The sequence below is a fragment of the Mesoplodon mirus genome (genome assembly GCF_964341445.2).
Source record: "Mesoplodon mirus genome assembly, chromosome: 2".
In the NCBI taxonomy this organism is placed as follows: Eukaryota; Metazoa; Chordata; class Mammalia; order Artiodactyla; family Ziphiidae; genus Mesoplodon; species Mesoplodon mirus.
This window is the reverse complement of record NC_138977.1, coordinates 44,990,255-45,013,005: the sequence shown is the minus strand read 5'-3', so window position 1 is coordinate 45,013,005 and position 22,751 is coordinate 44,990,255. Positions and strand designations below refer to the sequence as shown.

The following is a 22,751-nucleotide window of genomic DNA, read 5'->3' as shown; positions in this document are numbered from 1 at the left end:
TTATGAGGTAACATTATGCTAAGCTTTGTTTTGTAAAAGAATGTGAGAAAATTATACACTAAATTTCACAATGTGTAACAGAAAGATTTACTACTTGACATAATAGGAAAACTGTCCTTCCTCTTTTCATTAAATGGTTCAGACACACCCTTAGATTGGCATGGGGCAGGAGGGGGGGCAGGTGATGGTGAAAGCAGCGGCAAGTTTGAATTAGGCTGTTTATTCAACTTATCTGATGTTATGAACTGAATGTTTGTGTTCCCTCCAAATTTCTATGTTGAAATCCTAACCCCTAACTTGATGGTATAAGGGGGTGGGGCTTTTGGCAGGTGATTAGGTCATAAGATGGAACCCTCATGAATGGGATTAGTGCTCTACAAAAAGAGACCCCAGAGAGCTCTCGCTCCACCATGTGAGGATGCAATGAGAAAACAGCTGTCTGCAACCCAGAAGAGGACCCTTATTAGAACCTGACCATGATGGCACTTGATCTTACACTTCAAGCCTCCAGAACTGTGAGAAATAAATTTCTGTTGTTTTATAAGCCACACAGTTTATGGCATTCTGCTATGGCAACCTAAACTCACTAAGATACCTTGCCTACAAGTAATTCTCCTAACTGCTTACCCTTCAAGTCATTCCAAATCAGTTCTAGATTAAATGACTCTGAGTTCTAAATACCACGTTTCTACATTTCTAATTTATTCAAGAACCAAGAAAGTAAAAAATGCTAAGCCAAGTAAACAAAATTTAACAGTACTCCATTGATACAATGGCAGAATACTATACTTTGATCTGTATTTAATGCTAATCACATGACATTTTTACATTTGATGTTACCTATCCTTTTTTACCAACTGCCTTCAATATTGGCACAGCACTAATTCCATAAAATGCTTTGTATGAAATTGAAAAGTTTATTGTCTGCTACTTGGACCAAAAGCTTAATTCTCTCTAGTCAGGTATGCCCTTAGTTTGTTCTCTGATCATCCTTCTTTTCCATCCTATTCCACCCTCCCATCCATCTACCCAGCCAGCCAACGTATTTATCCTCCCCATTCATGCCTCTCTCACACGGATTTATAGTTCTGCCCTTTCTCATCCTATCCTACATATGCAAACATCAAACACTCTCTGAGCCATGCACTTTTGGTTCTTTTTTTTTCTTTTTCTTTTTGCAGTATGCGGGCCTCTCACTGTTGTGGCCTCTCCCACTGCGGAGCACAGGCTCCGGACGCGCAGGCCCAGCGGCCATGGCTCACGGGCCCAGCCGCTCCGCGGCATATGGGATCCTCCCAGACCGGGGCACGAACCCGTATCCCCTGCATCGGCAGGCGGACTCTCAACCACTGCGCCACCAGGGAGGCCCACTTTTGGTTCTTTAACTGTACTTCTTTAGACAATATAAATGGTTCAATAAGATTCTTTTATTCACTTATTAATACATGTAAGTTCTTTTGAAGAAACATCAACAAAAGATTTGAAAACAACTCAGATGATCGAGGAAGATCGCTTAGATTAATATTCTAAACGTTATTTCCCTAATATTTACTTTGTGGATAAGGTAAAAGTAACCTTTATAAAAGCCTAGTTAAGGTAGAAATGATTTGGTCTTTTTACCTATACACAAACCAAAAGAACAGTAAGAGTTGTAGAATTACTGAACACTTATTTTAAGGAACTTTATTTTAGGTTTTCTGGGTTGTGCTATGCTGGCAGAGCTGTATTATATACCACTGTATAGGATTTAACCTACAGTAATCTGTGTATCATTAAGTCCCGAGGTTTTCCTTTAAGCTTACACAAGAAGCCGTGGTGTGATAGAGTCAGCTAGTACTTGCTTTCTTAGCACTTCATCTCAACTCTGTGTTCAATGGTATGACGTTGGGAGCTTGAAATCTACTACAGTGGGAGTACATGTACCACAGAAATCAGCAAACACTACAAACTTGGGCTTCTTTTTTTTCTCAGAAAGCTGATTATTAAATATTTACCAGCACATTACTGCATATGAGTGATCTGAACAAAATCAATCATCTCTGAATAGTATTTTCTACTCTAACAGCAAAAATACTAAAATTAGATTCAACTTCTAAACAATCTTTTCCACTTCTTGATTACAAAAACTGACCAATAACATAAGCACACAAATTTCCTTTCTTCTTCCTACTATCTCTTTCTTGGAAAGGGGCTAACAAGCACTGAATATGGAAAAAGGTTATCAGAGATGTGTAAGAGCCCAATTCATAAATTTCCTTTGGTATTTTATTAAATTCCCCATCTAGGATTCTTAACTCCTAACCACTTTCTAACATCTGCATTTTTTCAGGATAGTATAAGACTTTAGGATAGATGCCTGAAATGCCAGAAAGTCAAACAAAGTTACAATAGAAGAGCTACAGGCAGAGTGATTAGAAAACTGGCAAAGGGAAAGGGACTGACTACAGAAAATCACTACCAATCAATGTTTCAAAAGAACAACTCGTTTTGTACAACTGGCCCTCTAATTTTTTTTGTCTTATTTTGCAAAAAAAAAATCTTTCTTGTCCTTTTACTAAGCTGGAATGATCTACTGCCTGGGCATTGATTAGTATGACAACATGGATATAAAATAGACCCTAAGCACAACTTTCTCTAACCCATCTCACAAAGAAACCTGGAAAATTTTAAGATAAATAAGATATCAATGGAAAGTACTAAGAAAATTTTGAGGGAATACTCTACAAATTCATTCAAGATGAATGTAGCTATATCAGGTTGCTTATTATTTGGATCCTTATTGAAAGTTAGGGATGGTATGGACAAGTGAAGATTAACTATATTAATAAATATAAAGTGCTTTTGAACAGTGCCTGGCACACACATAGTAAAGTATTTTGGAATTTTTTGCTATTATCATGGTTATTTGAAATCTGAACAAATAAGGGTTCAAAGAGAATTCTCAAGTCAACAATAACCACCATAATAGACCTAGAGTCTGTCATACAGAGTGAAGTAAGTCAGAAAGAGAAAGACAAATACCGTATGCTAACACATATATATGGAATTAAAAAAAAAAAAAAAGTCATGAAGAACCTAGGGGTAAAACGGGAATAAAGACACAGACCTACTTGAGAATGGACTTGAGGATATGGGGAGGGGGAAGGGTAAGCTGTGACAAAGCGAAAGAGAGGCATGGACATATATACACCACCAAACGTAAGGTAGATAGATAGTGGGAAGCAGCCACAGAGCACAGGGAGATCAGCTCGGTGCTTTGTGACCGCCTGGAGGGGTGGGGGGAGGGAGATGCATGAGGGAAGGGATGTGGGAACAGATGTATATGTATGACTGATTCACTTTGTTATAAAGCAGAAACTAATAAAAAAATAAAAAAATAAAATTAAAAAAAAACAAAAAACAATAACCACCACAAAACCTAAGAAACGTTCTTACATTACGTGCACACTTAGCCAAGACATTTTGAGAATGTAAAAAAATCCTGAAGATTATACTATTAAGCATAAATAACACGTATCTTTCTTGTCACATGTTTGTATCTGACATAATTTCTATGCCAACCCAGAGGCTGTCACTCACTTTGAAATCAAAGGTGTAATTGGTGTAAGGCATCAAGTTATTTTCATAAGCGCTCTTCAGTTGGAAGCCATGTGTGATTCTCCCTTCTGAGCTTCCATTCTTTCCATTGCAGCTGAAGTTCATAAGACACTCATTGTACCTTAGTTCCTTGAAGTCTTTATGGTTGTCAGCTACTCCTCCATTGCTTAAATATTCCACAACACCTAGTAGAATAAAGAAGGAAGAAACACTACCATTTAGCATTTAGACCTTATAGAAGACTTCATGGGCAAAATCTGTTGCCAGGTGCATGCACCAAGTTCAGAGTGGTTTTATTACACTGAATATTTACTTTTACATATGAAACTGCCTTTTTGTTGTTGATGCTAAAAAAATCAAATATCAGCAGTTTCATACAGTTCCATCAAACTGAGGTGTATTTGCCTACTCCAGAGCAAAATATCCTGATCACCCAGAAATATCTTCAGTTTTCTTAATGGTTCTTCAAGCTGAAGATGATTCCCAGGGTCTAGGATGGCATTCACTAGGAGGATCTTGACCCTAAGTATTTTTAGAATGTTACTGCAAAGCACTATCTCTTTAGCATTTCACCATTCTATGCAGTCAATCAACAACTTCTGGAATATGTAAAATATAGCATACATAATAAAAAAAATTTTAAATCATTGACAATAAAAATAGATTTTGCATCTTCAACACTGAAATGTCTAGCTTCAGCTAGGCAACATCATTCTTTGTTTTGAGCTACAGTGACACTAAACAGTACATTATATGCTGTAGGTATACTACTTGGTCAAAAATATTAGATGTGTCTAAAAAGCTGAAGAGAGTAGAGGCATTCAGAAGAAGCTCACCACTTCCACTGAATAAGTAAACATGAAAAAATTACCACAACCCTTCTTATGACAATGATGATTACTAAAGTCTGTCAGTCACCTCTTTCTATTTGTGATCAGGAATGACAGCAACATATATAATGATGATGAGCACAACATCAGTATTGTGAATAGCTGAAAAGAAGCTATCATTTATCTAGCAGTTACTACATGCCAGGCACTGTTGTAAGCGCCTTACACACTTAAACCTTACAAACAACTCTATGAGGTGGATAAAATGATTATCCCTTTATTTAAAAATGAGGAACTTAGCCATAGATTGCACAGCTCCTAAGTGGCAGAACCAGGATCCAGCCCTGACAGTCTGGCTTGAGTCAACTCAGCATGCTGTGATGCCAAATGATAGCTCATTGGCTTAACCAAATCAAATGAGATGGAGGAAACCTGTGCTTGAGAGCAATTTACTCAAAAAAAGAAAAGGATTAAAAAAGGAGGATATGCTTAAGGTGTCAATGGGCCTAGGGGCTGAATACAAACATTTGTGAAAGGATGATTTCGGCATTTATTTGCTAAGGAGAAAAAGCAAAGGTGTTTTCTAGATTTGAGACTTTTATTAATAGTACAATTGTTGGCATTTGGGTTATGTCATATTTATTCTTGAGTGGTTATTTTACACATTTAAAGTAGCTTATTGAAAATATACAAAATTTAGAATATGCCTCAGTAATAGCAAAACCGTGATACTATGTTTTAAATTTGAGTTTTAATATCTAAGTGCAGAACTGATTTTTTACAAAGATCTAAAATAATTTAAGTTAGGACATAAAGTAGTTAAGTGGAGCTCAAGGAGAAATGTGAAATCCTAAGATAATTTTGATTACTCTTCTGCACCTAATATCAGAATTCAAGCATCATCCAATGAATTCACTTAAAGGTTGCCAACATTATTAAACTAGATAGCTACCTGTGCTGAATATTTTCTGGTTGCTTCTTCAGGTCACCCTTCTCCACTGCATTCTGTGCAGCAGGAGGCTGACCTTTACTTGCATCAACTGCAAACCCCTCCCCGCTCTAGCTTCTAGTTGGATTTGGTCAATGGACAGCAGTGGCGAGAGATCAGAGGACAGTAGCAGAGTGAGGCAGGGATATATATTCCCGTCTTGTCAGTCTGCAAGGGATTGATCGCATCCCAATTCAAATCCATCGCTCCTATTACATGGCCCTCTCTTCGTAACTATTTTTTCCAAGTTCTGATAACAGCTCCCACCACTTTTCCCCCTTAGGTGTACAGGTGGTGAAGGGTCCCTAACTCCCCTAGTGGCAGGGTACTGCATCACTCATTGTTTTGTGTCCCTAACCCTGCACACATCTTTGGAAATAGCTTAAACTAAATAAACTCTCCTCAATTACTCCATGTCCCATTCCTGGGATTCTTACTGATACACTCTCTAATTTAGAAAAAAAGTCTCTACTCAAAAGTTAAGAGCTAACTGACCTTTCAACTAGAAATAAAAACAAAACTGAAAGCAAAGAGGAAATGATGTTATAAATACCTGAATCTGGCAATGAGTTAAGATCTGCACATAGCACCAGCGGGATGGAATTAGGATCTGCAGTTGGGCTGCCAGGCCTACTTGAGGCTTTCTCCAGAATGTTTTTAACCTCTGAGACAAACATCATGGTCTGAATGAGTTTCACATCAGAATACTCTGGGTCCCAATGCATGTGGGCATTTGCCACTATAAGCAGCTGTTTGTCTGCAGCATGAATAGGCTTCATACCTAAATTTAAGCATTAGGGAAACAAAGGTTAAGATTATACTTTATGTATCAAAAAAGCAGTATCCTAAGGTTTTCTCCTCCAAACCCATAACCACTTCTTTATTCTTTTCCATTCATTTATATTTTCCCCTTTATCTCATAAAGTAGTTCTTAGAAGCTAAAGTACTGAGATTCTGGTAATCCCAACGTGGGGGTCGACAAACTGCAGCCCATGGGCTAAGTCTGGCCGACCACTTGTTTTTGTACAACCTGCATGAGCTAAGGCTGGTTTTACATTTTTAAAGATTCTACCAAACATTTTTTAGAAGACTGTGATAGAGGTCATATGTGGCCATCAGAGCCTAAACTATTAACAACCTGGCCCTTTACAGAAAAAGTTTGCCAACTCCTGCTCTCTACCCAAGTTAGGAACCATACTGTGATGTAACCAACATTTAGTTATAGTTCCTTGATTTGCTGAGCTTAGTGTAAACAAGCAGTTTAAATATCTCTGTCATTTAAATATCACAATAACCTAGTGAGGTAGGTTTTCAGTTATTTGAATCACCTAAACCTTAATTTAAGTTCTTCCTACTGCCCAGTACTTATTCACCTTGCATTTCCTAAGCACATCAGTGACAGGGTCAGCAGTAAAAGGCAGTAACATTATATTAACCTATACAAAATAAAGTAAGGCAGTGAATTTGCTATGAATCTGCTACCAAAACAAATTCATACCACACACCCAAAAGAAGTAATTTAAAAATTGAGAATTAGGGAGTAGTGTGCTCTCAAAGTCTGGACATGGGTTTCAGACTTGGCTTTATTACTAATTACTAACCTTTATTTCTAATCACTTAGCCATTCTGGTGTTCAGTTGAATACCTCATGAGGTATTCAACCATAAAATCTCTAAGGTTATTTTTTCCCCTAAAATACTGTCTTATAATTCTGTCAAAATAAATATTAACATGGTGGATGAGGATAACACATTAAAAAACTTGCCCTTTCAAAGAGGCCATAAGCACCTCTGAAAGGGCAAACTGTGAAAATTCAACTCAGTTAACATGTACTGACAGAGGAAAAAAAGTGTCCATAAAGTTTTTAAGGCTCAAAACTCAATATGCATGGTACAATGCCATTTAAATAAAACTATACACATATATGTTAGTAATGTGTAAAGAATGAATAAGAGTTACTCCGAGAGGGTATGAATAAGATGAAGAGACTCTCACGTTTTACTCTATATACTTTTGTACTGTTGGAATATTAGATACATACAAAATTAATTTTTCTATAGAATTTCTATAAGTATCTCTTAACATTTTCTATTAAAAATAAAAACTCTGCAGAAAGACCTGATTTTCGTAGTCTACTATTTTGGTAAAGTTTCTGTCTTACCAAGCTATAATTATCTTTAATGTTGAGTAAACAAATAACTGAAGTATCTTTCATATGTGACAGAAATGGTCATTTTTAAAGCAATCCGATCATTCTCTAAGCTCTCTTCTTTCCCTAGGAGTTTTACAGTGTCACTTTTGGCTGTAGATTAAATGTTCACTATACTAAATATTAAAAACTTGCCCCTTCAGAAAGGCCATAAGCACCTTCTATAATATTAAATTACTCTTCCAGGAGTATAAGAGAGAGGTATTTCAGAATGTGAAAGTTTTAACTATATAATTTGTAATTACTCTTCTGCAAATTGAAAGGAGAGTAAAACTCTAAAAGTAATTCAATGTTCGCATTACCAGAAAAAAAGGTACCAAACTTCTGAGAAGAATGAGACTGGAAAGGACATAAAAGTCAGTAAAAATGGAGAGGCTAAAAATGAAGAAGGAATTTAAAATCTCATATCAAAGACTGATTGTCTTTGATGATGGATAAACTGTAGAACAGTGAGAAAAGGAGGGCTGACAGATATGCATGGTCTGAATAATTCAATCAGTACTTAAGGCAAAAATCTTTTCTTCTACGGGTAGTAAGTAAAGAAAAAAAATTTTAAATAAAAGCCCTGATATGGTCTTGACACCTTCTCCTTGCTCTTACTGAAAATATAGTTAAGTAAACAATGAAATGCTGAAAGGCAGGCAGTAGAGAGGGGATAAAAAGGTCTGGATATGCAACGTACATAATGAGTTTCTTACTTTGAAGGAAGCTATAAATATCTAAAGTGGAAAACAAAAGTACCAGGTAGATAAAAGATGCCGCTCTTACCCTGACAATGACTGAGATATAACAAAGAAATTAGAGAAAATGTGCCAAGTACTTAACCTTAAAGACAAAAGATTTCTCAGTCAAGGAGCTAAAAATATGGCTAAAAGGAGAACCAAATCATCATAATTTCCAAATTCAGCTTAAAACTATTCTTATTTCAAATAACCTTTTGGAATTAATGGCACAGTAAAGACTTTTCTTTTTACAGATTACCTGGCAAGTAATATTCCAAGATATAGATGATGCTTTACAGAATTAGTGCTATTTTCCAGCCTGTCTCCCTTAACTTTCCTCAAAAGAAAATAACTATGCAATAAATATCAGCAAGACTCGTTGCACTTGAGATGGTGTTTATTTTTTGTAAGAATATTTTAAACTGCACTCACCTGCTCCAAATAGTTCTTTGTGGACCTCTAATACCACAGCGACACCAATATTATCTTTTGTCATCACTCTGTTCAGCATAGCTTCGGATCCATCTGAATTAGCCATTGCCACTTGGTTAAATTCCACTGTATGCTTCTGCACCAATGTAAATCTAAAAGGTACAATGCATTAGTATTATGATATTAGATACTTGGACTATCATGCTAAAAGCCATTAAATGAAGGGAGCACAAGATATAGATGCTACTCATTGTCTCCCTAGTGACTTTCTAGCTGCAAGGGGGCTTGTGATATAGTTCTGGCCAACGAGAGGAAAAAGGTGTGATTACTGTAGAAACTTTCTTGGAAGTGCCACCTAGCAAAGATGGTGTGTGTGCATGTATGTGTATGTGTGTATTCCTTTAGCCTTTATATCTCTGCCCCTGTGGTGAGAAACAGGAGGGTAAAAGACAGCCCACTCTGAATGGAGAAGCAGCTGAACCAGTTCTGGACTGCCATTTTTGGACTTCTTGTGTGAGAAAATTACTCTCCTCCTACTTCTTTAAGCTACTGCTGGGATTTTCTGGTATTCAAAGGTGAACACAACCTTAACTAAGTCAGCAGATTAATAAGAACAGCAAGAGGGAGGGGATATGGGGATATATGTATACGTATAGCTGATTCACTTTGTTATACAGCAGAAACTAACACAACAATGTAAAGCAATTATACTCCAATAAAGATGTTTAAAAAAATAAGAACAGAATAAAATCTACCTACCCTGTTTGCAGTTTTATTCTCACCACATCAAGAAATCTGTCAAGAAAATGCAGGGACACACCCTTATCTCGGCTAAGTCGAAGCCGATTTTTCCATCTGGCTTTTACTAGAAAGCTGGAATTAGGTGAATGTAAGTGAACAGAAAGAAAGATTCTATAAGATGAGGAATGGCTCTCGCTGTGATTACAGCTTCTGCATCTGCACTAATATTTCCTTTCCTTAGTGCCAAAGTAGGTATTGTAGCATTGTAGGATTTAATAGAATTGAGTCTAGCACTGTCATTTAATAGCAGTATGACTTTGGTCAAGCCATTAAACCTCGGTCAGCCTAGTTTTATTAAGTTTGTGAAGTATTTATAAACAACCAAAACCTACTAAATATACTGTCTACCTTTCACTAGGTTTTAAGTGGAGAAAAGACATCTTTGCTCTTATAAAATGTCCCCACCCCATCTTCCTCCTAGCTTTGAAAGAGAAGCCTGCACACATTCCTTCAAAAATACTGACTAACATCTTACTGTGTTGCAGGGCACTGCTAGATGAAATAATACTCCTTTCCTTGCTCCAATTCTGAATGTCTCAGATGCGCTGAGAAGAATAAAAGGTCAGGTCTTGTGCCTACTCCTAAGCCAGAGTGATTAAAGGGAGTGTAGTTTCCATCCTCTACCTTAAAGAGGGGATATTTAAACTGAAACATGAAGGATGAGGAACTACCAAGGTGAAGAATGGAATCAAGAGCATTCCAGATAGAGGAGAAGAGGAAGGTCCTGGGTCAGCAAACAACTTTGTATGTTTATAGGTTAGAAAGGAATGGAAGGGTAGAAATGGTGTTGGAGATTAAGAGGAAGAAGACTGACTGAATAGGTTCTAAGCAAGGATATGTTATTATTTGATTTATATTTTTTAAGATCACTGCAGCTGCATTGTAGAGAATGAATTACAGGAGCCGAAGTTCAGGAATTATGAGAACAATCAGAAAGTTTCTGAGGTTGTTTGGATGACAGATGATGGTGGCTTAGGCTAAGGCAAGAGAAATAAAGAGAAATAGGCAGATTCAAAATAAGTTCTACAGATATAATTGATCATCCTCCATATCAGACTTTAAAAAATGTCTTTAAGCAGTGGAATACCTTTTTCAAACAATTTCTGGTAAGATTCTTATATATAAAACAGATAAAGGCAGTATTATGTTTAAATAAATCAATCATGAATGATGAATCTGTTTTGATGATTATAAAAGTTTGAAATCAGAGGGTATAGATAATAATTATAGTCATATCAGTCTCATTACCCAGTTTATTTCTCTATTCTGTTTTGGTTACACAGTATTAATAATAAAAATCCTGATTCACACAGACACACAGATACAAGTGGTAAATAACTGACTTTGAACTCAGAAAAAGCAAGCAGGCAAAAACTCAATTCAGAGGTCTACAACAAGTCAACTAAACAGCGTATCAGGAACATGTTATCAATTTCCAAAGTGTTAAAATTTGATATTTGAAACATCTGAGTGAACATGTTATTTTTAAATTACGGTTTAATTATTTGTATTTAATTTTTGAAATATCTTGTAAATATTAACTCTTAAGGCTTATATATAGGAACCTAGGGTTCTGTAGGAAAGTTTGAAAATCCTATTTAATAGTTTTATTTTTAATATTGGAATATTTTTCTTCTACCAAAGTCAGGCTATTATTTGGTAGGGGTTCTAATAATTAGATATTCTCCCCCCCACATATCTAATATCTAATTATTAGAACTAATATATCTAATTATTAGAATTGTCTAATTATTAGAGAATATCTAATTAGTAGAACTGTCTTCCCTAACTAAAATTTGTTTCCCTGTATCTTTCTTCCATCAAAACTAGATCTACATCATTTCTTTACAGGAATATAGAATTTCTTTTCCATTTGAACACTACTTTAAATATCATCCCAAAGTCTTCTCCAGAAAAGAAATCATCAATTCTTTTTATGATATATGGTATAAAACAGCTGTTCACTTGAAAAACTCAAGTTCACCCAAAGGTGCAGTACCTAGAACTGGGCAAAAATGAACTACTGCCTTCCTCATTTTGGACTGTATTTTTGTTAATAAAGACTGAAATTGCACTTGGGGACAGCCATGTTATTTATAAGCCAAATAAGTACTAATATATATCTAAAACTTTCTGGTTCTTTTAGCTCTTAAACCAGGTCTCTTCAGTTCTGCATTTATAGATGCTTAAAAACAAACAAGTGAAAAAATGATTTTATTAAGTTACATATGTTTATTATAGAGATTTTGGAATGAGTTAAAAATATAAAGAAAATTTCAAGTCACTTGCAATCTAACACCCCCATCAACAAGTCAATATATTTCCCCAGACTTTTCTCCATGTACGTGCACACAAACATTTTTTATACAATTAGAATAATACTCTAGGTCTATATTAATGAACATTCTACCATGGATGTTTCCCTATAAAATACTATATGTTTCAAAAATCAATTTTTATGATTGCATTATAGTCCACTATACAGATTCACCATAACTGAACTATTCTGTGTTGAACATTTACTTCTGATATGAGCTATTATAACTAATGCCGTTAGTTATAGTAATTAACATTTAGTTTAATAATGAACTTTTTTGCATATAAATATTCTTCTGTGCTCTCAAATAATTTTACCTCTTCCTCTTTCTTTTCCTTTAATAATCTAAGAGTAGCAGACTTTATTTCTGTTGAGTATCATTTCATGAGCTTCTGCCCATTAGTTCACCCATTCAGATATTAAGGATACTTGGAAACTACATTCTGTTTTTCCAAAAGATTAAATATCCCTGCCAGCTTTTCAGTTTTTATAAATCTTATATGTATACATATGTCTTCTCTTAAATAATCAAAATTCTCAATAGGACAGTACAAATAATAAAAAAAAATAAGGGGTCCGTTATTGAGGATCTACTTTGTATCAAGACCTATGATAGGTACTTCATACATATTAGTCCTAAAGTTTGTTAAAACTTTGCAAAGGGGTGGACATGAAGAGATGCTGCCCAGATCCCTCATCAATCCTTCAGGAATTGCTCCAATTGCAGAGAGCTGCCTCACCAAGGTCAAGTACTTCTGGGAGTGGCACGTATCCAATTACAGATCAAAAACAAAAGATAAAGGTCTGGGGATTTTGGTCCCTCCTGGGTTAACTCTCACAGGCCATTTCAGCTCTGAAGCTACAGGGTGGGGTCAGCTGAGGCTGTCCGGGTCTGCAACACAGCTCTACTCTCTATGCTCATTTCTGCTTTTCCCCCTTCCTTTCCACAGTTGTTGATCCTTAATAAATTCCTAAACACCAAAGTAACTTGGAGTCTTCTTTCTGGAGAACTCAAATTGCAACAGACAGTATTACTATTACCATTACAAAGATGAGGAAAACCGAGGCTCGCCAATTTTTTGAAAAATGAGGTGGTTTATTTCTCCCCAGTATATTAGGACTTTTCCTATAAACCAATATTCATGCCATCTATTGGGTTGGCCACAAAGTCCGTTTGAGTTTTTCTGTAACATCTTATGGAAAAAACCCGAACGAACTTTGTGGCCAACCCAATACTCCTCTAATCATACTTTGGCAAGATATTTTAATACTATGGGGGCATGGGATATAATTATATTGATATGGAAACTTCACTAGTTAAGGCACTTTAGTGATTCTCTTGGCTTACCAATCTCTTCTTGGTTTGCCAATCTCCTCCTTACCTGGTCTTAGTCTTTCCACTTTGAAAATAATTCTCCTCAACAGAGACCATGAAAGCAAAATAGAAGTTGCATACCTCTGGTTTTTTCTTGATTGCCAATTAGTGATGGCACAATCCACGTAGGTATACCCCTTTACAGTGCATATGTTGTTTAAAATACCCTCCTCGTTGCCTTAACACTTTCACCCAATTTTCCCTTTTTCTTAATTTTCATGGCAAAGAACATAGGTTCATAAACTCTTTTTTTAATACATACTTGGTTATTGACTTTTTTAATCAAAAAGAAAAAAAAAAACCCAAAACAAAAAACACTCCTTTAAAACGAATCCTGAACAATCCAGTTCATTAGATGCCTCCAACTACCCCTCCAACTTTCTCCCTCCAACTTTCTTCCTCATTGTTAGTATAATTTATAATTGTATTGTCCTAGTTTTGACTTTTGAAACTTCCCAATCTTCTTGAGGTACCTGCTTTTTAATGTCTTTGGCTTCAAAAAGTTCAGAAAAATAAAACCAGTTTTCCTAAATAGAGCACATGTCATTATAACTTACACCTCCCTCCTTGGGGCTTAGAGATACTAAAAGGGTCAGAGTTATACGCTCAATTTTATTATTTCAGCCTCACCAGTAGGTGAAGAACCAAAGAGATAGTTGAGAACTAAGGAAAAGAAAATTCCTTATTTCCAGTGAGAATTAAATAAGAGCATAGATATACTTCTTGAACCATAAGAACTTTTCAGAGACTCTGCTTTTAGAAAATGAGATTTCTAGCACCAGTACAGGGAGTTATAATCTCCTATAACTTATCTTGTGTTTGTGTTTATTTTATACTATATTTATAATACATTTATAAAATAGTAAAAAATAGTTATCCATATTCTATCCATACTACTTTAGAACAATACTACTTCTTACTTTCTCCCCTCCTACCTACAACCAAATAACCTTCACTCTGCTTCTACTTTCTGTTAACTATGACCCTTTCTGATCACATTAAACTCACTCTTAAACCTAAACCAAACAGAAGTTTTTATTGTATATTCAGCATAAGATGCTATAAAATGTGTTCTTAGGTCCTTTCAAGTAATCATGGGAGTGCCAGAAAACAATTTGCTAGAAAAGGTAAGCTTAGAGAGTGAGATAAATAGGGAAGAAAAATGGATATTCGCCATCCTACCTATATTTGTACAACTCTTTTAACCACTAAAAGCACTTTCACATTCTTGATCATTTTAGCCCCATAGGAAACCTCTGAAGTTAGGCAGAACAGTTATTATTATCCATATTGGAAAGGTAAAGGAAACTGGCATAGAGCAATAATTTTTTGTTTCAGATTAAATTAATGGGAAAGCTAACACTGGAAACCAGAAACCACAATCTCAGATTTTAAAATTCTAAACACAACCACCACCTATGACAGAAAAAATTAGTAACTGAGAAACTAGTAAGACACAATAGGTCATTTTGGGACAACACTATAACCTCTGAATGACCTCTTCTCAACCACAAAACCACCTGTCATATAGAAGGAAAAACAAGGACTTGGACTTACCTGGTACCTCTGAGACAGACAGCAGAGGCAATACAGTAAGGACCAAGCACCATGACAACCTAGTTCCCAGTCCTATTGGAAGAGACTGCCTCTTCACAGTGTAATGGTCACACTGTTCTAAAACTGCTGTTTTCATCTTTCCCTTTCTCACTGATTTGAAACAAAGCATGATCAGATCAGAATTGCTAACCTCAGGAAAAGCAAGTAAGTCTAGTATCTAGATCTGATTTCAGCTCCATTTTTCAACATTTTGGATTTCTTCAAATTGTGTATCGGGCTCCAAGGCTCCATTTCTACTAACTGTTTAGTCTATAGGACAAAACATGGGAAAGAGTAACTTTCTGACTCTAAAAAACTTATCTATAATAACAGTCTCTTCTTACACACACACACACAAAATACAGGCCTATATGTATATGTCTGTTTTATAAAATATTTTGCACTGAAAAAAACACTTATTAAGATAAAGGACAAAGAAAAGGTGATTTCTGGCATCTTATCAACCCAAATTTCTATTTTCTGGTATCTTTATGCACCTAATTACCCAAAAAATTGATGTTCATAATGACCAAAAGGTGCTACCAAATCTTGAAGTGCCTTCTGAATCCCCAAAGATTAAACTAGAATGAATACAATATAAAGTATAATGTATACAATATAAAATATAATGTATTCTAATTCTCTGAATAATGGTCTGTGTCCCAGCCATTACTAAGCAATATACTATCCTTCCATCACGATGGATAAGAGATTTTTATTATAATATTTTGCTAAAAATAGTGATTATTATAGTTTCCATTTATTGTTACCCATCTGTACCACTGTTTTCCATGAAGGGAAAAAAATTTCATCAATGAAGATGAGAAATTATCTGATACTCTGGTTTTAGAAGATTAAGACCTTGAGAATGAGTACAGAGAATTGAAGCACTCTTCTACAGCTATCTTTTAACTGTTAGTTTTGTAAATCATATAAATTCTCTTACAAGGTAATACATAAATATGTACAAATGAGAAAATAAGCCCAGAAAGTGTAAGTGGCTCATTCAAGATTATACAGCTACATAAGCAGGAGAACCACCCAGCTTCAAAACAGTCTTTTCTTTGCACTGCATCATTTCTCCAATCTGAAGAAGGAGTAGAAGAAATGCAGCATAGTATACTTTGTGTTAAATTCCAAATAGTTTGGCATTGGATAGATAACATGACATCAGCAAGTTATTTGGCACTGTTCAAAACAGGTGGAATTTAACAACATATCACACTGAAGGTCTTCATCTGTTGCTGGATCCATGTTACTATTTAGGCAAAAAGTTGAAGAAGGAAAGAAGTGCAAATGATGCATCTAAGTATTTCCTATGTATTTATCTCAATTAATTTACAGCATTTTTAATAATTCAAGTATCAATTTTCAAATACTTGGTTGTTTAAAGTTTCCTAGACAATTGTTAGTTCAAAATCTTAATTACCTCTAGTAAATTATCAAGGCATTTTAGATTTTCCTCTCAAAACTGTGAAGGGAATGAAAAAAAATTTATGTATTATCATCTTTCAGAAAGAAACAATGGCAAATGGAAAAACAGATTGATGTTACATGTCTCAATGTTATCAGTAATTCTTTTTTTAATTATGGTGTTTCAAGGAAATTTGTGTGTGAATACTGGTAACAAATATCAAATTAAAGGCAGTATTTCCCAAATGAGGTAACCTTTTAAGAGGTACAAGTGATATTGGAAGCTGAAACAATAAGTCTAAAGATAAACAACAAGGACATACTATATAGCACAGGGAGCAATACTCAATATTTTGTAATAACCTATATAAGAATCTGGAAAAATATATATATATGTAAAATGGAATCACTTTGTTGCACACCTGAAACTAACACAACATTGTAAATCAACTATACTTCAATTAAAAAAATAATAAATATTAAAAAAAATCTAAAGATGCAGTTTAGTACAGTGGTTAAAAGCATTGACTGTGAAGCCAGATAATCTCTATGTCTTGGTTTCCTCATCTATAAAAATGAGGAAATAGCTCTATTCCTACCTCTGAGGATTGCTTTAAAAATTAAATAAGATAATCAGTATAAATAAAAGAAAATGGCGGACACGTAAACACTATGAAAGTAATAGCTATTGTTATTCTAAAATTTGTAAAAAAAAAAAAAAATCACCAACCCACTAGAAGAATTTAGCATATTCTGACCTCAAATACTTCAGGGCCATATACTAATTATTAAACAAATGAAAAATCTCTATTAAAAAGTCACAGAAAAGATATGAAAGTAGGTACAAATAAGTGAGAAGAAGGGGTTCAAATAGCTTTCAAATTCACTTAATTCATTTACTTAAAAGAACATGCCATGCTGGTAATAAATAGGCTTGTATCAATAAAAACATTGAAATGATTTGTTATAACAGGCACCAAACAGGAAAATACAGGAAAATAGTCACAGGCGTTTAGTAGATGATTCCCTATCTAATGTATCAAACCTAAGTTATTAACTACAGGATACAATCGCTATGAGAATCCATATATTTCAGTCTTCCATTGGAGGTTCCTTCAAATTTTCCACTGTAAAACTGGCAGCCTTTATGAGGCAAAAATATACTTCTCTCTTTTCCTCAGGATGATAACCAAAGGAATCTGCCTCTAACCATCTAGTCACTCAGCCAGTGTTCAAGAGATAGCCTTCTGATGATGGACACTTAGGTTGTTTCCAGCTCCGGGCTATTGTGAATAGAGCTGCAATGAACATTTTGGTACATGTCTCTTTTTGAATTATGGTTTTCTCAGGGTATATGCCTAGTAGTGGGATTTCTGGGTCATATGGTAGTTCTATTTTTAGTTTTTTAAGGAACCTCCATACTGTTCTCCATAGTGGCTGTACCAATTCACATTCCCACCAGCAGTGCAAGAGTGTTCCCTTTTCTCCACACCCTCTCCAGCATTTATTGTTTCTAGATTTATTGATGATGGCCATTCTGACTGGTGTGAGATGATATCTCATTGTAGTTTTGATTTGCATTTCTCTGATGATTAATGGATAAAGAAGATGTGGCACATATATACAATGGAATATTACTCAGCCATAAAAAGAAACGAAACTGAGCTATTTGTAATGAGGTGGATAGACCTAGAGTCTGTCATACAGAGTGAAGTAAGTCAGAAAGAGAAAGACAAATACCGTATGCTAACACACATATACAGAATTAAAAAAAAAAAATGTCATGAAGAACCTAGGGGTAAAACGGGAATAAAGACACAGACCTACTTGAGAATGGACTTGAGGATATGGGGAGGGGGAAGGGTAAGCTGTGACAAAGCGAAAGAGAGGCATGGACATATATACACTACCAAACGTAAGGTAGATAGATAGTGGGAAGCAGCCGCATAGCACAGGGAGATCAGCTCGGTGCTTTGTGACTGCCTGGAGGGGTGGGATGGGGAGGGTGGGAGGGAGGGAGATGCATGAGGGAAGGGATGTGGGAACAGATGTATATGTATGACTGATTCACTTTGTTATAAAGCAGAAACTAATAAAAAAAAATGAGAGAAAAAAAAAAAAAGAGATAGCCTTCTATGAAATAATGCCATTTGCAGCAACATGGATGGACTTAAAGATTATCATACTAAGTGAAATAAGTCAAAAAGAGAAAGACAAATACCATATGATATCACTTATATGTGGAATCTAAAATATGACACAAATGAACCTATCTATGAACAGAAATAGACTTACAGACATAGAGAACAGACTTGTGGTTGCCCAGGGGAAATGGAAAGGGGGAGGGGCAGTGGGGGAGAGATGGATTTGGAGTTTGGGGTTAGTAGATGCAAACTGTTATATATATAGAATGGATAAACAAGGTCCTACTGTACAGCACAGAGAACTATATTCAATATTCTGTGGTAAACCATAATGAAAAAGAATATAAAAAAGAATGTATGTATGTATAACTTACTTTATTTTAAATCAACTATACTTCAATAAAAATAAATAAAAATAAATAGATAAATAAAGGAATGAAAAAAGAGTCACATAATAAACTCTTCACAATTCCAAACCAAAAAAAAAAAAAAAAAAGGGAGAGATAGCCTTCTAAGTGTGTTACAGCTCTGCACCCTCAAGTAGGAAATGCAGTTCCTAAATCCAATGCGCACAACATCATAAACCCAGTAAGAGAGAAATACTAATATTGCAAAGGATTACAGAAACAGAGAAATATGACAATAATATAAATATTTCCAGGACACTTAATGATTTATGAAGTACCTATCCATTCATTATCTCCTTTAATTCTTGTCACTAACTCTGAACAGATACTCTTTTCCATTTTAAACTCAAGAATACTAAAGCACAGAGGTCTCTACAAGATTGTTCATGTATTTTAATAAGCAGTCATCATCTTCTTATCTTTGACTGTATTTTCATCAACTATATTACAGCCCTGAAAAAACAAAGGTCATGTTTTCTGTTTTCCATTTCAGGTCATGACCACTTTCCATTGTCCTGTCTCAGTCAATCCTTTAACGCCCTACCTCCATAAGCTCTGTGCATGTCCTCCCTTATCTATCCTTGCATATCTCCATCTCATATATACCATATTAGATTGTGATTTTCCTACTAGAGCTCTGAGTGGGATAGAAACTGTATGTCTTTGAGACTATTGTGACTAGCACAGCATCTGTCACAAAGCAAATGCTCAGTAAACATTTAGTGAATGAATGACTAAATAAACATATAGAATGTTAATTTTAAAAGATGAGAAGTTCGGGCTTCCCTGGTGGCGCAGTGGTTGAGAGTCCGCCTGCCGATGCAGGGGAAACGGGTTTGTGTCCCGGGCTGGGAAGATCCCACATGCCGCGGAGTGGCTGGGCCCGTGAGCCATGGCCGCTGGGCCTGTGCGTCCGGAGCCTGTGCTCCGCAACGGGAGAGGCCACAACAGTGAGAGGCCCACATACCGCAAAAAAAAAAAAAAAAAAAGATGAAAAGTTCATAAAATGAATGATTCTGAAAAACATCAACTACCAAAAAAAGTCTACTTTCTTTTTTACACAGAAACTAATATTGTACTTCATGAAAATATATATATAAATACAGTATCATATTCAAGTATATACTCTTTAATATTTTTCATGTAATTTGGCAAAAAAAGCATAAAGAATAATACAGTAAACATTCTTATTTTCAATACACAGCCTAAGAAATAAAACATTACCAGTAGTTTTAAACTTTTATATTACCTGCCTATTTCAGGGTCAAACCAAAGACAATTTCAAATGTGTGGTAATTAAAGAAATAAGTACACTATTATGCTTCATTTCCTTAACTCACTTTTCTGTTTTGAAGAATATTGCACAACCATCCACATGCTTTCTCTCCTGCTCAGACATGATTTTGGCACGTGACTTTGGAGAAAAAAATCCATCATATCCACGCTCCTTCAATGCCGGCAGAAAGAGCGTGAAGTATTGCTCTGTTTCCACTTCCTGAGACGAAAGAAACATTATCATTGACATGACAGAGGAAAACTAAGATATAAAAACGTGCAGCATTGTGAGTAAGGTGTGACCAAGTTAAAATACTTCACTTAAAAAATATTATCTAAGTACCTTACCTTATTGATAGCAGCCACCATTTGACAATGGCAGCTTGTTAAAACCTAAGAGAACCAGAAAGTAACGTGATTTTCTCATGCTCACACAGGTAGTTGGTCCCAAGTCTCCTGACTCCCAATTTAGAATTCATTCCACTATACTTCACTTCCTCAACTGGTAAATGAACAATTGAAAGTTGGTCATATTATAGATTAGGTGATATGGAATAGCAAATTTTATATTAAAAAGAGGTAATTTAAAAAATTATTTCAAATTTCTCAACTGTGGTAGAAAGAAATGATACTCAAGAGTGAAAAGCTTAAGATCTACCAACAAAAAATTCTACTTAAGGAATTTTTAGGTACCTGAGTACCAATAATCCAATGGTCTGTGTTAAAGTCGTAATTATTAAGTTAGACCCATAACATATTTTTAACAAATCTTTCCAAATGAAATAATCAAGTGTGAAGATAATGACTTATGTATGCTAATGCTCAACACAACATGATTTTGTAACAGTGAAAACATAAACAGCCTGAATGTCCAACAGTAGGAAAAATGCTAAATCAATTAATATATATTCATATAATTGGCTTTGAGGAATTTTAGTAACATAGAAAGTATATTAAGTGCAATAAACAAGGTACAAAATACATCAATAGTGTGATCTCTATTTTGAAAACATATCTGTACATATCTGTAAATAAATAGGCAAGTGAATTTTTTTTAAAGTGTACAAGAAATACTTCAGAAGTTTTAACCCAGCAACTATATTTGGGATATGGGATTAGGTGTTTCCCTCCATTATTCTTTATATTTTTTCAAAATTTCCAACTTCTCTAGAATGAACACTTTATAATATCACTTTAAATATGTTCTTACTATAATAAGAACATATTTTTAAAATTATGATGCTTTTTATACTTCATACTACACTTTACTTCTGAATCAAAAGGAGGACAATTAAGTAACTACAACAAGCCTACAGTTATTTGCCTCCTCCTCCCCCCAATTTTGTGTCAGTTGTCAGTGTTTAAAAGAAAATTTAATTTCTGAAGACTTCTTGTTATTTCCTAGGAAGTCAAATGAACCACGGATAATAATACAAATATAAATAATCAAGCTGTTCTAGTACAAAAAAATTATAAAAAGTAACAGCTTTCTTCGTAAGCTATGCTGAAAATGAGGTATGACATTATAACACTTAAAATTTTTAAATACCTTTAAGCATTTAATATGCTTTGAAAGTTGCTAAGGAAAAAGTACTAAAAACTACGCATAAACCTTCTTGGCCATTCATTAGCTGAGTGTTGAAAAGAAGCAATAAGACAAGTATTTCAATGGAAAGGTACTTTGTCAGTTAAATTCATTATAAAGTATCTAGATTTCTGAGGTTGCTTTTAAAATAAGGCAAAAATGCATGATTTATAGTACAATATTTTTAAATGTTTAAAATGTTTAGCACTGGGACTTCCCTGGCGGTCCAGTGATTAAAACTTCACCTTCCAATGCAAGGGGTGTGGGTACGATCCCTGGGTGGGATCCCTATTCAGGGAACTAAGATCCCGCATGCCTCCTGGCCAAAAAAACCAAAACAGAAGCAACACTGTAACAAATTCAATAAAGACTTTAAAAATGATCCACATCAAAAAAAAAAAAGTTTATCATTAAAGAACAACGGTGGGCAAGTAATTCTGTTTTACAGATCCCATTATAAGTTAAATTTATAAACCTTAGAGATGCAATATTCTGCAGTTTTCTCTTTCGGCAAGACCAATGATTTGTTCATAAAATGAATTAGCATGAATAGTGTGGTGCGATTACTTTCACGTAAGAAAACAGTAAATGAGTATAAGTTGGTGGCTATACTTAGCAAAACAGTTTCACTGTAGAAATATCTGAGGTGCTTATTACAATTATCCTTTTTTTTTAAAGAGGAGAGAAAATAATTGCTTTGGGTTGTCCTTCGAACACAGGAACTCTCCCAAAAGTAAGATCTTCTATAATTTTTAGGTTCACCTTTAAGTTAAAGACAACTTAATTTCTATATGTTACCTGAAGACTAATGATATCTGCATCACAGTTAACAATTTCTTCCATAATTCCCTTTTTCCTGTATTCCCAGTTTAATGCCCAGGATGGGCAATAGCCATATAGCTGCCGGGTGGCGTATTTATCACATAACACATTGTAACACATAACCGTGAATGATGCTAAGAAGTGGGAGAAAAAAACAACAGACAAAAGGGAGAAAATTAGGCAATGTTTTCCAAAGTAATATCACATATACACCTATAGAAACACACATGCCACATAA

At 35.0% G+C, this 22,751-nt stretch overlaps 1 protein-coding gene across 7 annotated transcripts in view; it reads right to left on the bottom strand.

The window, feature by feature from the left end:
- The window catches only part of CNOT6L (CCR4-NOT transcription complex subunit 6 like), a 124,620-nt gene that overhangs the window by 9,188 nt on the left and 92,681 nt on the right, over positions 1 to 22,751 (bottom strand). For 6 of the 7 annotated variants that reach the window (XM_082632552.1, XM_082632548.1, XM_082632547.1 and 3 more), the window contains exons 7-11: positions 22,490 to 22,647; positions 20,172 to 20,326; positions 8,779 to 8,930; positions 5,969 to 6,196; positions 3,580 to 3,782 (exon numbers count right to left, since the gene is read on the bottom strand). In XM_082632552.1, coding sequence (XP_082488678.1) covers positions 3,580 to 3,782; positions 5,969 to 6,196; positions 8,779 to 8,930; positions 20,172 to 20,326; positions 22,490 to 22,647 — 896 coding nt within the window. Of the gene's footprint in view, positions 1 to 3,579; positions 3,783 to 5,968; positions 6,197 to 8,778; positions 8,931 to 9,537; positions 9,652 to 20,171; positions 20,327 to 22,489; positions 22,648 to 22,751 lie in introns of all 7 variants that reach the window. The other variant, XM_082632553.1, reaches the window with a different exon arrangement.